At 51.4% G+C, this 21,464-nt stretch overlaps 6 protein-coding genes across 6 annotated transcripts; 2 read left to right on the top strand and 4 right to left on the bottom strand.

Moving 5' to 3' along the window:
* Positions 1-692: 692 nt before the first annotated feature.
* On the bottom strand, positions 693-2,872 carry LOC131290756 (translation initiation factor eIF-2B subunit epsilon-like). The gene is made up of 2 exons (XM_058319930.1): positions 2,734-2,872; positions 693-2,665 (listed from the first exon to the last, which is right to left on the bottom strand). The coding sequence occupies exons 1-2, from the start codon at positions 2,830-2,832 to the stop codon at positions 776-778; spliced, it is 1,989 nt and encodes a 662-aa protein (XP_058175913.1). The 5' UTR covers positions 2,833-2,872; the 3' UTR covers positions 693-775.
* Positions 2,873-3,719: 847 nt separating this feature from the next.
* On the top strand, positions 3,720-5,632 carry LOC131290460 (fez family zinc finger protein 2-like). The gene is made up of 5 exons (XM_058319609.1): positions 3,720-3,983; positions 4,049-4,565; positions 4,893-5,018; positions 5,099-5,321; positions 5,392-5,632. The coding sequence occupies exons 1-5, from the start codon at positions 3,834-3,836 to the stop codon at positions 5,630-5,632; spliced, it is 1,257 nt and encodes a 418-aa protein (XP_058175592.1). The 5' UTR covers positions 3,720-3,833.
* A 37-nt stretch (positions 5,633-5,669) lies between these two features.
* Positions 5,670-6,834, bottom strand: LOC131290458 (prostaglandin reductase 1-like). The gene is made up of 2 exons (XM_058319607.1): positions 6,648-6,834; positions 5,670-6,565 (listed from the first exon to the last, which is right to left on the bottom strand). The coding sequence occupies exons 1-2, from the start codon at positions 6,751-6,753 to the stop codon at positions 5,670-5,672; spliced, it is 1,002 nt and encodes a 333-aa protein (XP_058175590.1). The 5' UTR covers positions 6,754-6,834.
* On the bottom strand, positions 6,814-8,021 carry LOC131290457 (prostaglandin reductase 1-like). Its single transcript, XM_058319606.1, has 2 exons — positions 8,018-8,021; positions 6,814-7,945 (listed from the first exon to the last, which is right to left on the bottom strand). The coding sequence occupies exons 1-2, from the start codon at positions 8,019-8,021 to the stop codon at positions 6,915-6,917; spliced, it is 1,035 nt and encodes a 344-aa protein (XP_058175589.1). The 3' UTR covers positions 6,814-6,914.
* Positions 8,022-8,346: 325 nt separating this feature from the next.
* LOC131290712 (prostaglandin reductase 1-like) lies at positions 8,347-9,461 on the bottom strand. Its single transcript, XM_058319877.1, has 2 exons — positions 9,302-9,461; positions 8,347-9,238 (listed from the first exon to the last, which is right to left on the bottom strand). Exons 1-2 carry the CDS (start codon positions 9,405-9,407, stop codon positions 8,355-8,357), a joined length of 990 nt encoding a protein of 329 aa, XP_058175860.1. The 5' UTR covers positions 9,408-9,461; the 3' UTR covers positions 8,347-8,354.
* Positions 9,462-9,798: 337 nt separating this feature from the next.
* Positions 9,799-12,760, top strand: LOC131290456 (cytosolic endo-beta-N-acetylglucosaminidase). The gene is made up of 3 exons (XM_058319605.1): positions 9,799-9,832; positions 10,915-12,499; positions 12,565-12,760. Exons 1-3 carry the CDS (start codon positions 9,799-9,801, stop codon positions 12,758-12,760), a joined length of 1,815 nt encoding a protein of 604 aa, XP_058175588.1.
* The last annotated feature ends 8,704 nt before the right edge of the window (positions 12,761-21,464 follow it).

Below are 21,464 nucleotides of genomic sequence, written 5' to 3'. Positions count from 1 at the left end.
GCATTTGAACGATACCGCTAAGTTCTACCAAACCGCAAAGGGGTGGCCATGTGATGTTAAGTTCTTTTGCTTAGTTTGTGCGCGCCCACAATTGGATTGCGCGTGAAAAATACTCGCCATCATCAGACATCCGCATCCGCAAATTGTTGTAAGGAGAAGAACGTTTGCAAACCACGTTTGAGGAGGCTTGCGGGAGACCGTTTTCTACAACGAACTGTTGTTTTTTTTTTTTATAAAAGCTTCGTTCACGCCAAAGTGCAACGCACAGTGAATGCCATCAGTTTCATACTCCGTCTAATAGCTTAAAGAGGGCGACCGAAGGACGCCGTACATCAACACGCTTAGCTCGTTTGAGATGGAGGATGGGGAAATAGAGAGACATTTTATATAACGCTTATTCGTCAACGAATTCCAGAGTCGATACCATACAACCGCACTCCAACACAACCACCACACCATAAGTCAGTAGTTTAAGTTCAAGATAGAGAGATAGTATAACGTTTAGTAGGCAGCTGGAACGGAAACAGACAGCGCTCGACACGTCCAAGCGGGAACGGGTTCCGATTCCGGGCTGGACTTATTCCATTTTTTCGGTACGTACATCGAGGGGGTGCCACTGTATAAATAGAGTATAAATAAAGAATAATAAAAAAAAACGTAAGTCGATAGACCCATCAGCGAATTTTGGGCGGGAAAACAGTACACGGAGGTGGATGAATTTATTTGTACCGAAAGCTAGATCCTTCAGCGGAAGGTGTGCGGACGCGTAATCTTCCTAATCCTCGTCGTCGCTTTCGTCATCGCTGGACTCGTTGAGCCATTGCACAAACTTAGCGAGCGTGCTCTTGAGCGTCTCGTCCTCGACGCCATCGTACCAGCGGATGATGACCTCCTCGCTCACCAGATCGCCCTCGTAGAGGAAATGGAGCAGCTGTACGATTTTCGCGCGTATGATTTCGTTCGACTGGCACATCTCTTCGAACGCCTTCAGGCAGTCGAGCATGGCGTCCTTGTCGCGGATGTAGTTGTGGAACACGATGCCAAAGTACGCCAGCAGCTTGCGCAGCGTGCCGACCGCGTTCGTCGCCACACCCTCCTGCACGACCAGGATCTGCAGGATCGCTTTCACCATGTAGAAGTTCACCTCGCCGAGCGACATGTTGTACGCGTAGCGGGACGAGTTGATCTCCAGTATCAGGTACTCGGCGTTGGTCTGCTCGGCCAGGCCGCGCTTGAGCGATTCGACCACCTCCGAGAGAAAGATGCTGGAGTCCTCCTGCACCGGGCTCGGTGCCCCGCTCGGCCCTTCATCATCCGACAGCTGGTAGATGGACGGGGAGTACACCGAGCGCAGCGGAGCGATCGGAAGTGGTTGATTGAACATTTCGCGCACCTCGACGTCTTCGTCCTCGTCCTCGTCCTCGTCTGGCTGCTCTTCCGGTACCGTGTACGCCCGCTCTGCCAGCTTCTGCGACGCACCTCCCCACTCGTCGTCTGGTTTGTCCGCCTGGATCAGAACCTTTGCCACGGTCATGCCGCCCGGTAGCTCCACTCGCTCGCCTAGCACCGCGCCATCACTGATGTGACAGCCGGCGCCCACCGAAGCGCCGCTGGCGATGACGCAATGATCGAGCACGCAGTTATCACCGACAGTGGCACCGTCGAAGAGGAAGCTGTTCCTGATGCGACACTTACGCCCAATCTTACAGCCACGACCGACGACCGACTGGCGAATAGAAGTGTCCTCCTCGATCGTACTGTTCTCGGCCACCACCAGATCGCCGTCCAGCTCGCAGGACCGGCTCAGCCCGACGTTGCGATGGCGATAGATGTTGTTGCGATAGTACTTATAGTACGGACACACCTGACTGATGGCCATGTCCGGCACTAGCGGGTACACCCAGCGGTTCATCACGTCCAGCGAAACCATGTGGTACGTCTGCCAGTTGCTTACCCGCATCGCGTACTCCTCCCGGCCCAGCTTGGCCACGTAGATGCGGCTGTTGAGAATCTCCTCGTTAATAAGCACTCCGTTCACGAAGTCGTCGCGCGAAAGAAAATCGAAGTTGTCCGCGAACAAAGGCAACGCGGCGTGGCTACAGATGGCGATCTGCGGATCGAGCAATCCATGGCTCACGGTCACGTTTCGGTTTGCAACGAACAGCTCCAGCGGTAGCTCGAAGTTGCGCTCCCTCTGCTGCTGCTGCTGCGTTAACCGCTGGTGGTAGAGCAACCGGCGAGTCGAGCTGTCCGTCACGATCATTACCTCGTTGCCGGTGCGCAGCCCCTGCACGGTGTCCTTGTACACCACCGTCATCGCCGCACCGCGATCGAGCTTCAACAGGCGCTTGTGCTCCTCGAGCAGCGACGTCAGGTTCGCGTTGGTGACGCTGTCCACGCCCAGCAGGATCACATTGCCCCGAATGATGTGGCGCGCCTCCAGATCGCGGAGCGCCTCGCCCAAACACCGGCACGACTCCGAGCTGATGGTCGTGATGATCATGTTCATCGACCAGGTGCACTTTTCCGCCTGCCGTTGATGGATGAATCGTTTGACTTCGTTGCTCTGGTTGCTGCAAAACACGATCACTTCCTCCACGCCATGCCGATTCAGCACCTCGAGCGTGTACTCGATCAGCGGCACATTGACCAGCGGCAGCAGCGCCTACCGAAGAACCCAGGAAAACCCACACAACAGTCGCAAACAGTGGAAAATCCGCATCGCAAACTTACCAACGGGCACGCGCTCGTAAATGGAAGAAAGTTGTCATTGTAAGAATCGGCTATTAGAATAGCCTGCACGATTTCCTCGTTCTCGATCGATTTACTCATGTTTCCCGTGTGATGGAACGTTCACAACAACGTTGCAGGCTTCGAAGCAGCTGATCCAGGTTTGTTTTGCAAACCTGCGCAGTGAGTGGTGGAAGAAACAACTCGGATTCGGAATTGGGAGGGTACCGGAACAACCCCACTTGTTTGTTTACGAAACATGAAACCAATCGTACTTCTGTTCCGTAAAAATCGATGCACTTTCGAACCGGCTTCTTTTGTTTGATGCAATAACATTTTGTAGCTCACTTTTCTCGAATATCTAATTTATTTTATCTTTTATTACGACTGACCATGGTAATGAATGTCATGACAGTTCGACATCGACATCTGTTTGACAGTACGGTATAGAAGGCGATTTGACAGTTCGATGATATTTCGTAGTTCACAATAAACTGCCATTTCAACAGTACCGCTTGCTCATATAAGCTATATAAAAATACAAAATATTCCGCTGAAATCCACCAGTACTTATTCATCAAATAGTGAAGGCTTTCGATTGTAAAAGGTTCGATTTGAAGAGATTACTATAGTCACCTTGATTCAAGTTCACGCGAGTGAACCCCGTTCGACATCGAAAGCTGTTTGACAGTTCGATGATGTTTAGTAGCATCGTTCGCAATGTACAACATGGTACACGGAACCGCTAGCCCATATACCTGGCTATAAAAGAAACAAAATATTCCGTTGAATTCCTCCAGTGCCTCTTCTTTTAACAGTACCGGCTTTTCTCAAGTGTAAATAAGCTCGAATTCACTCAGAACGAAGTAGAAACGGCGTGAAAGCATTGTAAGTATGGAAGCAGATTGACTGCCTCCGCCTGCGGTCCAAACAACAATGTATCTACAGTTCATATTGTTGTTTCAACATTTCTTTTGGCACAGGATCATGCGCAATCACGGAAGGAAGTTTTTCGTGCAAAACACGAAACCCCCGCTGGAAATGATACTGTATCCAGGCATCCTTGAAACCTAACCTTATTTCGTGCATGCATCTCGCGGAAAATGGAATTCCCGAACTGCAGGAACGCGATCAACGATCCCAACCAGTGCCGCTTGTGTATGCGAGTGTGCGAGGACAATTTCCTGGAATGCATATTCTCCGACAAGGAGTACAGCATTGCCCATCAGATATTCGAATGCACATCGATACGTGTAAGTATCGCCTTGCGAGTTTACGTTAGCCGCTAAACCTAATCGGTGTTCGCCGGTTGTTGTAGGTCACCAAGCAGGACAACCTTACCAAAATTTGCAAAAATTGCGCCTCGCTGCTCTTCATGACGACGGAGTTTCGCAATGCCTGCTTCAAAACAAACCGCCTGCTAATGGAAGATTTCGTCATCCTGGAGCTGGGCGACTGGGCGACAAATGCCAATCAGCTGATGCTGAAGGAGTGCGAAAATTTCATCGTTCGGCACAAGCAGCAAGTGGACTACTTGTACTCCAGCATCGTAACAGACAGCGAGCAGTGTCTGGAAGGATCATTGGAGATCGGTACGGAGCTGTTTCGCAGCGAAAGTCAGCAGGCTGCCGACCAGCAAGCGGTCGAACCTACCGGCCGGCACCAGGTGGTTGCAACGCGGGAACGGATCGTGCCGGAAGAGCCGGATCCGGAAATTCTGATGGAAATAACCAAATTCCTCGAAGAGCAAACACCCACCGCCCATGAAAACCAGCTGGGGCGGGTACAACATGACCAGCAGGTGGCTTCCATCAATAATGCAAAGGCGAATCATTGTAGCTTATGTTACATCGAGTGTAACTCGCTGCTGCAACGAACGCACAGACAAGATGAGTTTCTACGGGCACTTAAAGTGATCGACACGAATTCTGGCGCGGGATTTATCTGTGAATGCTGCTCGCTAATTTTAGATGTGATTGATTATTTTCAAAAGATGCTGTTTCTAGCGCATCAATTGTCGAAAAGCGAGCACAAGGACACCCAATGGGTCACGGCAGATAGCATAACAGAAGATGTACGTTCTTTACTGAACAAAATGAAACTGCAAGTAGAATCCTACAATCAAACGGTATGTGAAGAAACTGTTCCGGTACCAGTTAAAGCGCCTTCGCCGGACAACGCCATCGGAAGGGATAAAAAAAGCTATAAGCGCTACAAGATCACGTGCCACATTTGTGGCAAGCAGTACGATAACTGGAAACTTCAAACGCATCTCAACGAGCATGGCAGTAAGATCGATTTGCTTCAAGCATAGTTATGTTTGCTCAGTCGCACCATTTTCCAACAGTTTCCCTCTTTCGCCATTTAGATATTCGTCCTTATGCCTGTGATCATGAAGGGTGCAGCAGCTCGTTTACGGGCCTCGTGCTGCTTAATCGACACAAGAAACTTTGGCACACGGACTACTATTACGCAGCGTGCAGTGTGTGCGGTAAGAAGTGCAAAACGCAGGGAATTTATCAAACGCACATATCCTACCACGAGGAGCCTAAACTACCCTGTACGGTTTGCGGCAAACTGATGCGAAATAAGTAAGTGCCTTGCTTTGCTTTTTGGTTTGATTGACCAAACTTTTAAACGTAATTTTTCCTTCACCTATAGACGAGCAATTTGGAAACACATGAAAACGCACAGCAACGATCGGAAACACGTGTGCAGCATATGCAACAAAAAATTCACCATCGCCTACACGCTACGGGTGCACATGCGAATCCACACCAACGACAAGCCCTATCCGTGCGGCAAGTGTGAGAAACGGTTTCAGTACAAGTGTCTGCTGAAAAGTCACTATCAGAAGAATCATGGCGAAGAGTTAAGCTCAAATAAGACTGATCCAAAGTAGAAGCCCCAGATCAGATATTGCATGGCGCCTTTTCTTTTTATTGTACTTTGATCACAGCCTTACCGACATTGTCGCCCTTTAGCATACTGATGAACGACTTAGGTGCCGTGTCAAACCCTTCGTAGACGGTTTCGCGTGCCACGAGCTTACCTTGCTTGATCCACTCCGCCATCTGCGTGATGCCCTCCATCCAGCGGTTCAGCCAGCGGAATACAACGAAACCCTCCTGACGCAGCTGCTTCGACACGAAGTCGCGCTGTGGGTCGCTTATCAGGCTCGGCTGCTCGCGATTGTAGCTTGATACCGTGCCGCACACGGAAATGCGCCCGAACAGATTCATGCGTTCCCGAACCATCTCGGTCAGCTCGCCGCCCACGTTATCAAAGTAGCAGTCGATACCGCGCGGCGTCGCCGCCGCCAGCTGCTCACGCACCGACGCATCTCTGTAGTTGATTGCCGCGTCGAAGCCGATCTCCTTCAGCCAACGCACCTTTTCTTCCGTTCCCGCGAGTCCCACCACATGGCAACCCTTAATCTTCGCAATCTGCCCCACCAGGCTGCCCACGGCACCGGCGGCTCCACTCACGACCACCGTTTCCCCCTCCCGAGGTTTGCAAATCTCCAGGAACCCGAAGTACGCCGTATTACCCGAAAGGCCCAGCGCGCCGAGGCCAAGCGCTCGCGAATGTCCCTCCAGACTGGGCACGAGGTAGGGCCGGTTGTCCTTTTGCTTGTCGGGGTTAAGTATGGCATGCGTGCACCAACCGATGCGGGCACACACGTACACACCCGCCGGGAACTCGGCCCGGTTCGACTGGAGCACTTTCGCAACCGCCGTTCCAATGATGGGGCTACCGACCGGCAGAATGCCGAGTTGCATGTACCCTCGCAGGCCCGCATCGAGGCTGAAGTATTCGGTTTCGACCAAGAAATCTGCAAGATAGTGCCGCGAGGAACTGTTTGTATGCAAAGCAACAGCAAAACCAACATACAAAGCAAAACAAACTCCGTTTACCTCCGTCCTGCAGTGCCGGCAACTCTTCGGTTACGGTTTGGAAATTGGTCTCCTGAATTTCTCCTTCCGCTCGCTTCGCATAGATCCATTTGCGGGCGGAAACCATGATGTGTGAAACTGAGGGAATGCGGTACGCACTAGAAAACAACCAACTAGCAACTGATGGTGGCGAGCAACTTCGCTTTATTTACACATCGTCGAGAGAGAGATTAACCATTTTGGCGTTTATGCTTCATCACTACCACACGCGCATTCGTTCGCTATCTTTTACACCTTCACGACCGCTTTGCCCGTGTTGCCTCCGCGCAGCATATCGATGAACGCATCGGGCATCTTATCGAATCCCTCGGTGATCGTTTCCTCGTACCGTAGCTTACCCTCCCGTATCAGCCGCAGGTTGGCCTCGATGCCCTCCATCCAACGGTCATTCCAGCGCCACACGAGAAACCCTTCCATGCGCAGCTGCTTGAACACGAACTGCCGCTGCGGATCGGTCACCTTCGCCACCGACGTGTTGTAGTTCGAGATGGCCCCGCACACCGCAATCCGGCCGGCTACGTTCATCTGCTTGATGACGGCCTCGCTGATTTCCCCGCCCACGTTGTCGAAGTAGCAATCGATGCCACCGGGGGCCGCCTTCTTCAGGTCCGCGTACACGTTGTTGTGCTTGTAGTTGATGGCACTGTCGAATCCTAGCTTCAGCAGCCATTCGCACTTTGCATCGGACCCGGCCACCCCGACCGCGCGGCAACCCGTGATTTTGGCAAGCTGGCCCACGGCACTGCCGACGGCTCCGGCCGCCCCACTCACCACAACCGTTTCGCCCGGCTTGGGCTGACACAGCTCCCGCAGCCCGAAGTAAGCCGTATTGCCCGGCATCCCCAGCAGCCCGAGCCCTAGGCTGGTCGGGAGAGTGCCAAAGTCGGGCAGCACGTACGGCTTGTCCTTCTCCACCTGGTCCGGATTGCACACCGTGTGCGTACGCCACCCGAACTGGCCGAAAATGGTCGCCCCGATCGGAAAGCGCGGGTGCGAACTTGCGATCACCCGTGCCACCTGGCCACCGATCATCAGCGAACCCTCCGGATAGGCGAGCATGTACGGTCGCATGTACGGGTCGACCGAGAGGTACTCGGCCTCGGCCAGAAACTCGCCCTCCCGTAGCGCTGGAATGGGTTCCGTTTCCAGTCGAAAGTTGGCGTGCGTCGGCTCACCCCGGAATGTTTTGGCATAGATCCATTTTCTGGCTACCTCCTGGCTGCTGTAGAAGCGTCTTGTCAGAATGGTTAGCGATGCTTCTAAAACGGAAATCAAAACGAAACAGAACAGTTCAATTGCCGGTAGGGCCACAGAAGGGTTCAAAAGCGTACTCATCGTGTGCGATTGAAGAGCTCGAGCGATACTGTTGGTAAACAAACTCAGCTGTGTGCCGGTCGATCGTTTCGAATGTTACGAATGCGAACTGAATCGTTGAACCGCCACGTTGGGAGACTAGTGCACTCGAGAGCTGATAAAGTAAGATGAGTTGAATTTTATTTGAATAATGGTACCCCCATTATCAGCCTTATCGTAGCGATAATGACTTATCTTCCGGCTGTCTGTTCCCGCCTGTCCACAATCGAGCATTGGTAGGCTTTCCGAGATTTTTCGGATGGAAAAAAAATGCGAAATGGAACGATGGTTATTCAAACACCGCTTGTATATAGTTCAAACTTTAACAACCGCTTTCCCAATGTTGCCCCCCTTAAGCATATCGATAAAGGCGGCGGGCATGTTCTCGAATCCGTCGGTGACCGTTTCACGGTACTGCATTTTGCCGTCCAGAATCCACTGCAGGTTCTGCGTCACCCCCTCGAACCAGCGATCTGTCCACCGGTGCACACTGAACCCCTCCTGCATCAACTGCTTCCAGACAAAGTCCAGCTGCGGATCGACCACCTTCGCCGGCTCGCTGTTGTACATCGAAATGGTGCCGCACACCGAAATGCGGCCGAACTTCTTCATCTGCCCCTTCACGATGGCGGACGTCTGGCCGCCCACGTTGTCGAAGTAGCAATCGACGCCGTCCGGGGCCGCACGCGCCAGCGCCTCCTTTATATCGTCCGTCCGGTAGTTGATGGTTGCGTCGAACCCGATCTCCCGCAGCCACCGGCATTTGTCGTCCGATCCGGCGATGCCGACCACCCGGCACCCTTTGATCTTGGCGATCTGGCCCACCATACTGCCGACCGCTCCGGCCGCACCGCTCACGACCACCGTTTCGCCCGGCTGGGGATTGCAGATTTCCAGCAGCCCAAAGTACGCCGTATTGCCGACGGTTCCGAGTGCGCCGGCCCCAAGCGACAGGGGCAGGCCGTGCAGGTCGGGCAGCACGTACGGTTTGCGCGTTTCAAACTTGGCCGGATCGCATACGGAGATCGTGCTCCAGCCAACTTGCGCGAAGGCGTACGAGCCGACCGGGAACGCGCTGTTCTTGCTCGCAATCACCTGGCCAACCTGGCCCCCGATCATGGTGCTCCCGACCGGGACGGACAGCATATAGATACGCTGGTACGGATCGACGCTCAGGTACATGGCACGAATCATAAACTCTAAAAGAAGTGACAGACATTAATGCACACTCGCTGGCCACCTTGTTTTGCGGTCCTTTTTACCTCCATCGGCTAGCTCCGGTACGGCTTCTTCCACTAGCTGGAAATTGTCCAACGTTGGCTCGTTAACGAACGGTTTCGCGTAGATCCATTTCTTCGTCGTGTACATGATTGCGGCCGGTTCCTTGTACTGCTACCAACGCTCTAATATAATGTCAAGAGAGGAAACCATTGGAATCAGCGTTGATAATGGGATCGGCAAGCATCTACCCTGCACGAAAAACCTGTTCCTACACACACGGTATTGTGCTCGGCCCAGACATACCGTCTGGGACCCAAAACCCAGCAGTATAAACACCCCTCGCCGTCAAACCGTCAAAACAAAACCCACTATCAACAAACGGCACCAAACAGCTGTGGGACGAGTTTGGTTAAAGAACTTATCCAGATCCGCCGCGAGGAGCTGAGAAAGTTATACACGGTGTTATCAGTAAAAGGCAGACTCGGTCGGTATCTGCCGCATTGCTGTGCTGTGATCGTGCCCCAAAAACCAGTGAACCATGGAACCCAGCAGTAGCGATTGCGATGGAAACTGTAAGTGCTAGCGCGTGTGGAAGAGTAGTTTTTAAAACGGTCATATATGCTTTAAATCAAATTCACTGAATTCATACGCCGATTGGTTCGAATTGAAGGAATTAGCCAGCGTGTTGAAAGTCAGTCGCATGTGTCGTTCCCTTATCGTACCTGGGGGTGAGTGTTCCGTTGGCAACGTCTACAACGTCAACGTTCTGTTTCCACAAACCTTTCGTTGGTGGGGTTTAAAATATTTTTAAAAAAGCAGTTGTTTGAGCGTTACAAAAAGAAATTGAGTGTTCTACTCCATTGAGCACATACATTTGTGAAAGATGACGAAATCGTTTTTGTTGAAAAGAAGTGTGATTATTGTAACGCAGAATGTGAATTTTTAATGCAGTCACATTAGGAACGTAATTTGTTCAGCGAAAGGTTGTGCCCCTTTGTTGGTTGGAGGTTGTTTCGAGCGGATTCTTTCCAACGATAGCGATTCGCTGGACCCGCGCGGGAACAGCGGGACTGGGTATGCAGTGGGCATATCCAGAAGACAGAACTGGTTGCGGTTTGCGGTTGGACGCACATTGCACCGATTAACGCTGTAGTCATCGGCCACGTGACCGCTGCAAGGGGTTTTATTTTTCTTCAAATTCAAATCGGTCGTTCAGCCTTCCCGCGACATAAAGCGAAGAGCACTCGCACAGCATCGTGAGAAAGCGTCTCGCCAACTTCCTGCACCGTCGGATGCTTGATAACAAGAATTGCACACAGTGCAATCATTTCCTCATGCGGGGTGGGTGGGCGGGAGTTGTGCAGAAAATCGGTATCGGTTAGCCGATGCAAGGCCATCCAAGCAACGCATCCAAGCGAGCGAGCTTGGAGCGTGAGGGAGGAAAGTGAAAGGAAACAGCTGTGTGCTGCGATAGTAGCTGACACCAAATGCAGAGTTCGATAGCCACAAACAGGGCCGGGGAAAATGAATGAAAAAAACAAGCTTCATGTAGGTCATATCGGCGTTATCGTCCGAGCGCTTGGGACGAGGGTGTGTATCCACTCGTCAGGCAGCATCCGTCCATTAGTCTCGTTCACCATGTCTCTCCGTGCAGATTTGCAAATGTGCCAACCGATGCTGACGGTGCAGGCGCTGCTGGACTTTGGCAAGACGTCCCACCCGTGGAAGAATCTGGTCGAGCCGATGGCGCCCCGGTCACGGTCGCGCCACCTAGGCGAACGCTACCAGGTGCTGGAGTACGAGGATGGGCCGGTCGAGTACGTGGACAACGAGTCGCGGCCGCAGGTGCTGCTGTGCCACGACTTCAAGGGGAACTATCTGAACGACAAGTTCATCAACGGCGTGCAGGGCAAGGATCAGTGGGTGGACTACCGGTTCTACAACTGGGCGGCGATCGACATCTTCTGCTACTTCAGCCACAACTTCGTCACGATCCCGACGCTGCAGTGGTTGAACTGTGCGCACAAGAACGGCGTCAAGGTGATCGGCACGGTCATCGTGGAGCAGGCGAACGTGCAGCTGCTGCGCGACATCCTGCAGTCGGAGGAGTTCATGGTGCGCGTGGTGGAGGCGCTGGTGCGCGTCGCCAAGCTGTGCAAGTTCGAAGGCTGGCTGCTGAACATCGAGTGCGGGCTGGAGTCGGCCAAGCTCGGTCTGCTCGAGGAGTTTGTGCGCCTGCTGACCGAACGCTGCCACCAGGAGATCCCGGGCAGTCTGGTCATCTGGTACGACGCCATCACCAAGCACGGCCGGCTGACGTGGCAGAACGAGCTGAACTCGGCGAACGACTCGTTCTTTCTGGCGTGCGATGGCATCTTCCTCAACTACGCCTGGACCCGGCAGCATCTCGAGCGTACCGAGAGCTACATCCGCACCCACTGCAGCGAGCGCCGGCTGAATGTGTTCGTCGGGATTGACGTGTTCGGGCGGAGCCAGAAGGCGCAGATGAACACCGACATTCCGCTCGAGCGGGTCGTCGAGTTTCAGTTCTCGGTGGCGCTGTTCGCGCCCGGCTGGACGTACGAGTCGCTCGAGTCGGCGCCCCAGCAGGAGCAGCTCCAGCCGGACGACCGGAACGTGCAGTTCCTGCAGACGAACGACCGCTTCTGGAACCTGCTGTGGCGCCATCTGCACGTGCGCGGCCCCAACCAGCTCCCATTCCACACCGCGTTCTGTCTCGGCTCGGGCAAGTTCAGCAACCGGCTCGGCCGGATGCAGTCCGACCAGTGCTGGTTCAATCTGGCGCTCCAGAACTTCCAGCCGACCATTCCGTACGCACCGCCGCTCGAGTACGAGCGCCGCAACGATCCGCTCTCGCACTGGACGCACCACTTCGACGACGCGCTCGACGGCGGCTCGTGTCTGAAGCTGCGCAACGCCGACCACGACAAGCGGCTGTTCGCGTGCGACTTCCCGTGCGCCGGCGATCTGATCGTGTGCTACGCCTTCCGGCGCAGCAACCCCACCGCCAGTGACTTCTCGCTCATCCTCAAGGCGCACTGCCCGCGGCGCCAGGAGTGTCTGCGCGTGGTGTGCGCCGGCCCGGACTGTCACGTCGGCCAGCGGTGGAACGAGATGCGTGCCGTACCCCTCAGCACCGAGCAGTCGCTCCAGCTGCTCAAACTCGGTGCCGACCCGGAGCTTCCATTCGCTGACTCTGTCAATGGATGGAACATCAGGTGAGACTGTCACGACGGCGTCCTTCTGGCGTGCTAACATTTCTACTCCCTCCACCCTCCGGCAGATACTACTACCTCTCAGCCGAGCGCATCCCGGCCGGCACGCGCATCGTCGACATCGGCATCAAGCTGCACAAAGCACCGGAGGCCAGCGACGACGACTACGCGCTGCTCGGTGCCATCCAGCTGCAGGTCGGCTTTCCGGCCCATCGCCACCTGCTCGAGCAGCGCACCGTGCTCAGCCTAGAGCGCCCTCAGTAGGCACAGCATCATCCCCAACAGCTCGGTTCCGAGGTCAGCAACTCTGTTTCTCATCCCCATCTCCATCGCAACAACGAAGGCAATAAACATACAATCGATCGTTCCCAACCAACCGACCCAACCAACCCAACCAACCAACCCAGCCGGCCACCGTCCACCGTCCACGATCAAACGTGACATTTGCCCTCCCAGCAACTCGACCTTCGGCGCACCGACCTGTGCCTGCGGGCGCCCGATCCCGTGTGCCTTCGCGCTTTCGTTTGCGAATAAAACTACCCTGCCTTCTGCCATTCGCATTCCTTCGTGCGTTCCTCCGTCAGCAAACCAAAGTCTTTCTGGCAAGCTGGTAGGGCCATTTCAGCGACACATATATATATATATACTTGCTGCAACCTCCATCTCCCGACGGTCGTGGTTCGAAGGGTAACAAGCAACGGTGCCGCGACCGAACAATTCACGTTGTACGGTTGTCGAAGCTACACAGGTGCAGTAACATTGACAGGCACGACGAACCGCGTTAAAACCCCGTGCTTTTTTTTAATGAATCACACAGCTTACTTATCCAGTTATTAGTGTTATTATTGTATATTTCCTTCCTTTAAAGTAGCGATGTGTCATTCGACGATTATAATATATTGCAATGCGCACTTACCTATATGTTCTTCTCCTTCTGTTCTGTTTCCTTTCTCGGTGTGGAGTTTCTTTTTTCTATTTATTTTTAAAAGCTTTTCCCCTTTCCCCTATTTTAAGACTAACGACAACTATGCTCCCTTTCGGTTTTTGTTTGCAATCATGATCGATGTGACATAAGCGACAAATTTATACTCAATTAACTCAGTCCTTTTAAAACATTTAAGCCGTAAAGAGATAAAGCCAGCAGGTTTGGGTGAAGGTATATTTTCCTCCCGATTTAAAAAAAAAAGGCTGTTAAATGAGTCACCATGTTATCAGCGCCACGGTTTCGATCAGTTGAACAAGTGTTATCTCGGCAAAGGATCTATAAAATTAAGAGAGCGAGGAAGACAGTCCGATGCCTTCGTTCAAGACACGTTTTCCACATTGGCGTTGTTGGTTTCGGATCCGAAACCCTCCGGCGTTATATCATCCCGACTGGTTCCGGGTTGGCGGATGCATATAAAATCAGCATTAAAATGTGCGTGTGTGGAAAAAAAAGAAAAACAACCAAAACAAAAAGCCCAAAATGCCGACGGCCAACAGGCGGGCGACAAACGCGAAGAATTCAAAGGTGGAGCGAAACATCAACACCCTTCGGTTCGCACGAAAACATAGTTTTTTTTTTAACATTCGCCGAGGTTCACTCGATGATGAGAAGAGTGAGAGGGAGAGGAGTAAATGGGACGCGAAGCGAGAAGCGTGATGGCGACGGAGCAGAATGACGACATTGATGTGGAATGCGCATCACTTCTTCGCGGTAGAAGCGCTACGATGTAATACAAGCCACCTGAATGGCCAAGTGGTCGGTTGACCATGGAATTCTCGATGGACGCAAACGAGAAGAAGCCTGCCAGCGCGGTGTTCACATACGCTGGGCCAGCATCAGCCGGCTAGGTTTCGTACACACACACACTCTGGACTTGGAGCCCTGGAGGTTTGGGGTTGGTGTTACTTTCACTTTCCACAGTTGCGAAGCCAGTTTCCCGACGCGCTGGTGCTCCTTTAAGGGACGCTGCAACGGTGCGAATACCACACTGTCACAGATATTTCGAACCCGCCGTCACTTGGTCTAATGGCGAGGATGAGATTTACCCAAGTATGTACCGAGTTCTATGCCTCAAGTTATCTACACAATATGGCTGACGTTGGGACGAATAACTAAGAACTTCGAAGGTACCATCAGATCGTAAGAGATGCAGCAGGAGTCTTAAACGTGGGAATACATTGTAGGATAATTTTAGGAAGTGGTCCTGTGTATTTTGGAAGATACAAAAGTTCTTAATACAGAGGTATAGAATAGAATCAAGATATTGCGTAGTCCCAGAAGATCTCATGCTCAGTACTAAAGGATAAGATTCGAACGAACATGAGGTTCTGGAAGATTTTAATATCAGTACTAAATGATTAGAGTCATCCAGGTATATCCACTCTCAACATCTTGTTAGCTGTTGGATTTCAGATGTACACTTTTGAACTAATTCGCCTACATAGTAGGTAAGTTTAGTATTTCTTTCAGCTACTACTCCAAGAAATCCCTGGTCTTTAGTTCGAGTCTCTTCCGAGTCTTGAGTCGATGTTAGGCCCAAGTTTATGGAATGGAATTCATATTTATAACTTTATATAGACTGCACTTGGTGTAGGCCTCGTTAATCGATTGCTTTTCAATCTTTCCCCCCTCCCCCAGCACGCCGCTCACTCATCATCACTCATAAAAGCGACTTCACGTAATCTCGTCAAGTTTTTCGCCGCGCTATCACATCGCGGTCGGTAACATCTGCGCATCTCGTCCGGCAAGCGATTACAGCATTATGTGGATCCTTCTTTATCCGCCCCGCGCGTCTCGGTCGAAGTTCGGTCCGACAGCCACATAACAGTAACACCGCTCATCCACCGTTTCGCCCCCCCCCCCCCCCCCCCCCCTCCCTTTCCTTCAAGTGAATGGCTGCGCAGATTGGTTGGTCGAACAGGTTCGGGGGTACGTATCTTTGGCCGTAAGATACTGCCAACTTTCCAAATCCCCCTTCCTTCCGAGCGCGTCTCTGAGGGTCTGTTCCGGCTTTCCGCTTTTCTCCTGCACACCACTCTTACCCTTGGAAGCCGTCGCCGATTGGGCCGACGTAGTGATCATCTTCTCCGTGGGTCTTTTTTCTTCCCTTCCCAGCGTCCAGCAACATTGACTCCGAGCTGAAACTCACACACGTTTCTCAGGGGAAGGGAACCACAAGCTCCATATTGAAAACACATAGTTGCTTGATGGAAAACCACTTGAGTTTAGCGATAGATCGGGTTCCCGAGTAATGTGACTTGTTCATAAATTGCAATCAAATCAACAAGCCATTTCCATAACATACTTTGTTTTCCTTCCGAATGAACCCGGGGTTTGGCGTACCCTGCAATGGCCTTTGGGAACGCTTTCGGGATGGCCCGGTCGAACAGCTGGCCTCGTGCCGTTTCGGACGCCAGCAAATCTCGGTGTGCGGCCCCAAAAGCGCGAAAAAGGAAACCCGAAACCGGCCGCGCTGGCCGGGGACTCCAGGGGTTCCAGGGTTTTTTGGCGCGCGCGCAATCGATGACCAAAGATGGCCACCGAGCTGCCCACGAGCCAACCGGACCCTCGGTCCAGAGCCGGTCACTTTCTCTTTCGCTTTCCACAGGAAAGAGTGTTTCATTTGGTTGTTCGCCTTTTTCGCTTCCCATTTCGTTTTGATTTGTTGTGTTTTTGTTTTGGGAGCGAAGGTATTCTTCTTCGTTATCGCATACCGATAAAAAAAAAACACAAACTTTGTGCCATTTCCATCGCTTTCGCCCGTCCGGAGCTTCTGCCGGGGTTTTCCGTCTTTCTTCTTTTCCTTCGAAGGAAAGGTTGCATTATTGCAGCTTCCGAAAGGTACTTGAAGACCTGTGGATGAAACTTCCACACTTCGAGCCTGTCAAGACCGAATTCATCCTGTGCTTGACCTTTCCCAACCAGAACCCTTTGTTTGCGAGTGGGTGATGGTGAGGGGGAGGAAAGGAAAAAAAGATCTAAGATATTACACAACCATGTTGTTTTTAAAAACAAATAGAACATTCCACCAAACGCTCCGGAACGGATGCTGGGGGTTACAACCCATTTTCTATATCCCCCACACAACCCCCTCCCCCCTCTCCCTCCCCGTCTCTCATTGGTGGATCACGTGCGCACGTCTTGCCAAAGGGTTCATTATCATCGGGCCGACTTGGGATTGTCTTGCTTGCCCGATCGGATAACACGTTCTCGCTAATGATCGCGCTCTAATTACGGGGCCACCCGCCAATCTCAACACCCCTCCTCCCCTTCCCTCCCCCTCCGTTCACCCAACTTGGATGGCAGTGTCGTGACGAAACGCAGAAGATGAACGCAGCAGATGAACTGATTCTGTCACTTGTGCTGCCTTCGACTTTTCTACGCTCGGTTGCGCTCGTCAGCACGCCGTATGCAACCTTTTGCTTTGGGACTCTTTACCTTACTACTTCACACACCAAACACCCGCCCCGGGGCTCCCTCTTTCCCGTTCCCGTTCCCGGCCCAAGACCCAAGAGGCCCCGAAAAGGGAACTGACTCTCACTGAAACCCGGCGTCGACAGCTTTCTGTGCCATTTTTTTTTTAAATGTGAGCACTTCCCAAAACCGCGCATCGCAGCACGCACGTCGACACAGATCTCCCCCTTCTTTCTTTACCCCCTCCCCCGCTCCGAGGGTGGTTTAGGAGGATGTATTTTCTCTTCCTGCCCGTCTTGGGGTTTGTAGATTCTTGCCGGCACACGTACGTACATGGACCTGTGTACGTGCTTTGTGTTGCGGGGCCACCAAAGTGCGCCAAACCGTGCCACAAACCGTGATTTGTCAGCCCCCCTCCCCTCCCCTCCCCCCGTGCCGCATGCGAAGATCCCATTCTCACAAGTGCGCGCGACAAAAACCGGGCGACGCGAGCGCGGGGTTCGTCGCTGTCACCGATCCGTTCGAGTCTATGCGAGCGTTGAAGTCTTTCGTTTGTCTTGTGCGGGAAGCTTGCAGGCTTGCGTGTACCGTTTGTGGCGCGGTGTACGATTGCAATCTCTCTATTTCTCTGTACGTCTCCATCCAGGGTGCTTGTGGCACAATTTTCCTCACACATGTGGAAACGCACACACACACACACACACACTTTTAAGATATGTGTGCGTAGTCCTCGCACTTCCCAGAAGCAACAAACGCACAAATAGTAATCTCGCATACCGTTTGCCTACCTTCTTCCTACCCTGTCCAAATCCTCACCTTCCCCCTTCAGCAACACTTTCCCTTCGCCTCATGCTCCCCAACGGGACACAAATGGGTGTGACATGCAGCGAAACGGTACTCCGTTTTTGGTCAGTTTTCTTTCCCAAAGCATACGTAATGAATACCCACTATTTTCTTTTCCCGAAACGTGTCCAATAATTAATATGCTAGAACAAATGAGTGCGTCGTGCGACGTGGTTTGATTGAGCACGTGCGAGCGGTAAGTGGAGCCCATCGAAAGCTCCTATTCCTGAGCTGAAATGACTTCATATTCCCCTCCTCCTCACCCCCATTGTGATGGAGCAATTAGTAAAGGGGTGTATCTCACGCCGCACCTCATGGGAATCTGTGGTACGCACAAGAATTCGCCTCGTGTCGTAGGCACTATGGAACGATCAATTCACTCAGAATCACTCCAGAAGATGGGAAATGTACCGCATTTTCGCGTGTAATAGCTCCATCTTTTTCATCGATGAGCAACTAAACTCGTTTGAGATATTAAATTAAGAACTTTTCCCTACCTTACTTATTGCAATCATTTTTAACTACTTCTGGATTAGTGGGCCTTCAAATAGAAAACGTTTTTTACCCTTTCTAAAGGCGACTTAAAATGTCTGAAAACTTAGTATAACTATGAGAAAGCTTCAAAAAAGAAAAATTTTACTGTGAGACATCTATCCGTGGGGTTACAAAAAACAAAGCAAACTTGTAGTACTAAAAGAAATTAAAGTAATACAGGATACCGAGTAAGATTTATTTATTGAAACGGCAAACAATGAGCCGCACAGCTTGAACAACTTACAACTTAAAGACTTTGGTTTGAAAAGATGTTTTTCTGTTTAGTCAAACACTTAAACAATAGTATAGCAGTCCATACTAATAGTATAAAAATTTCAAAGTACGTTCTTGACTGTATTTTGTGCTGAATTTTAGTGGTGTTGTAGAAATTAAGGGACTCCAAAATTAACGCAAAACCAAAGATCCAATTAACGAATTTGTAGTTTGCTGACCGCAAAAGGGTGGCTTCTTGCAGCGACTGGACGCCCGAGTGGATGTGGAAATGATGTGAACGAAACCAATAAGCCGCCCGAACACGCGGAGTCAATATAGAGAGACATGGTTTGGATGAAGCAATTGAAGGGTAAGGGAGAGTAAGGGCGCGCGCGCGAAATACCTGCCGAAAGCCCGCGTGCCCGCAGCCTTCATCGCGCGCGTGTGTGTGTGTGTGTGCGTTTAAGTGTGCGCCCCTCATCCCCCCCCCCCCCCACCCGGGTGCGATGGGAGGGGAGTGAAACGCGAGGTTTATTTTCTCTATCTCCGCCACAGATCGCGAACCGAAGCCGCTTGCACCAGGGCAGGCCGCGAAGCTGGGAGTGCGCGCCAGTTAGTATTCAGTAGACCGCACTACGAAGTGGTCGTCGTCGAGTTCGTCACCCCGGAGAGCGTTTGTCGATTTGTTTGTTCCTTTAGCTCGAAAACCGTGAAGAAACCGTGCCCAAGCACGCACGTGCCACGTTTGGCGACGCAAGCAGCGCAAACCGTCGTCTTAAGGTGTGTGTGTGTATAAGTGTTTAGTTTTTTTTTTCTTATCTCCCGGGTTGCAATATTCGGTGCAGGGAACGGGGAGGTGTGTACGTACCGCACCGGTAAAAAAGCATCAATTGCAACTCAGGTTTTTCTCGGGGGCAGGTTTTTATTTCGGCGTCACGTTAAAACCACCTGAGCAAACAGAAATAAAAATACAAACAAACAGCAAACAGCCTCCGCCACGGTTGATGCAAAAAAAAAAAAGAAAGGAACGAAAAGGAAAACTGGAAAACGCGGGAAAAGAAGAAACCATCGGTGATCTACTAGCAAGCAAGCAAGCAAACAAACAAACAAACAAACAAACAAAAACCCGGGAGAAGGAAAGTACAGAAGTGGACAAAGTGGACTCGCCTCGCCGATTGGTGCTGAAGCTAAAACCGGCCAACATCGTTGGGATCGCACCCCGGATCCAGAGGGAAAACTCACGCGGGGTGGGTTGGGAGGGAAGTAAAAGCCACCCCCTCCCCCCAACCCCACTGGAAAGCGTTCGCGGAAGCTCGCAATTTCGCGGGACCGGCTTGCGTTTTCCCAGCCGGGAGTTTTCTGATTGCGAACGGTGGAGGAAATCTCCGAATCATCATCATCATCACCATCTTTGGGTGGTGCGTGCGTGTGAAAGCGAAAGGGGTCGCCGATGCGGTTTCCGTGTTTTCTGTCTTGTCTGCTCGTGGTGAAAAACGGAACGAAGAGTGACGTGAATGTGCGCGTGTACACGAGTGTTGCAGAGTTCCAAATAATATTCACTACTTCTTCCTTTATCTCTTTTACCTTTTTCGCGAATAAGTTGTGCGAAGTAATCTTCTAGATCTAAGAAAAAAAAACAAAACAAAACAAAACTGCACAAGAGAACAACTGAGCACCATCCGCTGCATGACACGATTAAACATTCGAACAAGCATTTCTGAGCGCGAGAGTGAAAGAAGACGAGTGTGTTGTTTTCCCGCTTGGTGCACGAGCACCGCTTCCGCTTCCGGGTCGAGCAAGGCCGATCGTCGGAAAATTGGTGGCTCGAAGACAGAAAACCACCAGCAACGGATGCTGCGCCCTCGATCTCTCTCTCTTTCTCTCTTCCTCGCCCCTTCCCCTTCGTCGACGATCTTCCAAAATCCATTGTTTTCGAAGGTGGTTTCCACCAAAAAGAGTGCCAAACTCCAATTGCGAACGTGCGCGCGTTTCTCTTTCCCCTTACCTTACGCTCGGCGAAGGTTTTCCACCCGGACCTTCCAGGGTTGTTCCGGGGGGCCATCGTTAGTTTTCTTACTTTCGCTTCTTTCGCACCGCACTTTAGAAGTTTAAGTAGTTCTTGGCCTTAGTCGTCCGGTTGTGAATGTGTGAATTGAGCAAACTGTTACCGTCAAGGCGACCGACCACCGTCCATCAACCATTTTTCCCCCCGACCGACCGATCAAACACACACTCAACCGGCCTTTCCCCCACGCCCCCCTCAGAAAGCGAGAACCCAACTGAAAATGGCCGTGATTGACTAACATGAAATACGTATCTCATTCCGTTTGTTTTTTTTGTTTACTTTCGTTCGTTCGTGTGCCAACACAGTGCCGAAGAAAAACCCACCTTCAATCAAGCAAACGAGCGAGCGGGGTAGCAAGCGGCGAGGGTAAGCAAATCTAAGACCAAATTGTGGTGCTGGAATGTGGGATTTAATGTAGGTACAATATGTATATTTTAAGTGAGATCAAGTTTAAAACGATTTTGTTTTTGAGGATCTATACTTCCAATTAATTTTCCCCAACACAACAAACAAACATTTGATTACTAAGAATGTTTCACACATAAAATAAAAAACAAACGACTGCTAGGTAATTTACGAATGGTGGAGGTCCATAATGCACACCCTTCAATTGAATGATGAGTTTTTTTTTAACTCAAGTGATTAACCTATATTGACAAGTGGATCTTTTAGGTATTGACGTATTAGATTTAATACATTCCTGTCCAGAGAAGTCCCTGCTAAAGTGTTTAACATTTGTCTATTTACTTTCTATGCAGAGCTGCAGAATAGACTTCTCTTGTAATGCAATTGTTGTATCTTGAATTCTCGACTCAAGAATGCTTTCCAAACGGAACTGGAAGTGTTTTTTCCGAGCGCAACTGAAAGCAATGGTGTGCTTCGGGTCACTTTTGGTTTCTCTACGTTTCGCTTGC

The sequence above is a fragment of the Anopheles ziemanni genome, chromosome X, assembly GCF_943734765.1.
Source record: "Anopheles ziemanni chromosome X, idAnoZiCoDA_A2_x.2, whole genome shotgun sequence".
NCBI classification, from domain to species: Eukaryota; Metazoa; Arthropoda; class Insecta; order Diptera; family Culicidae; genus Anopheles; species Anopheles ziemanni.
Note: the sequence above shows the minus strand (reverse complement) of the source record. Positions and strands in the feature narration are given on the sequence as shown.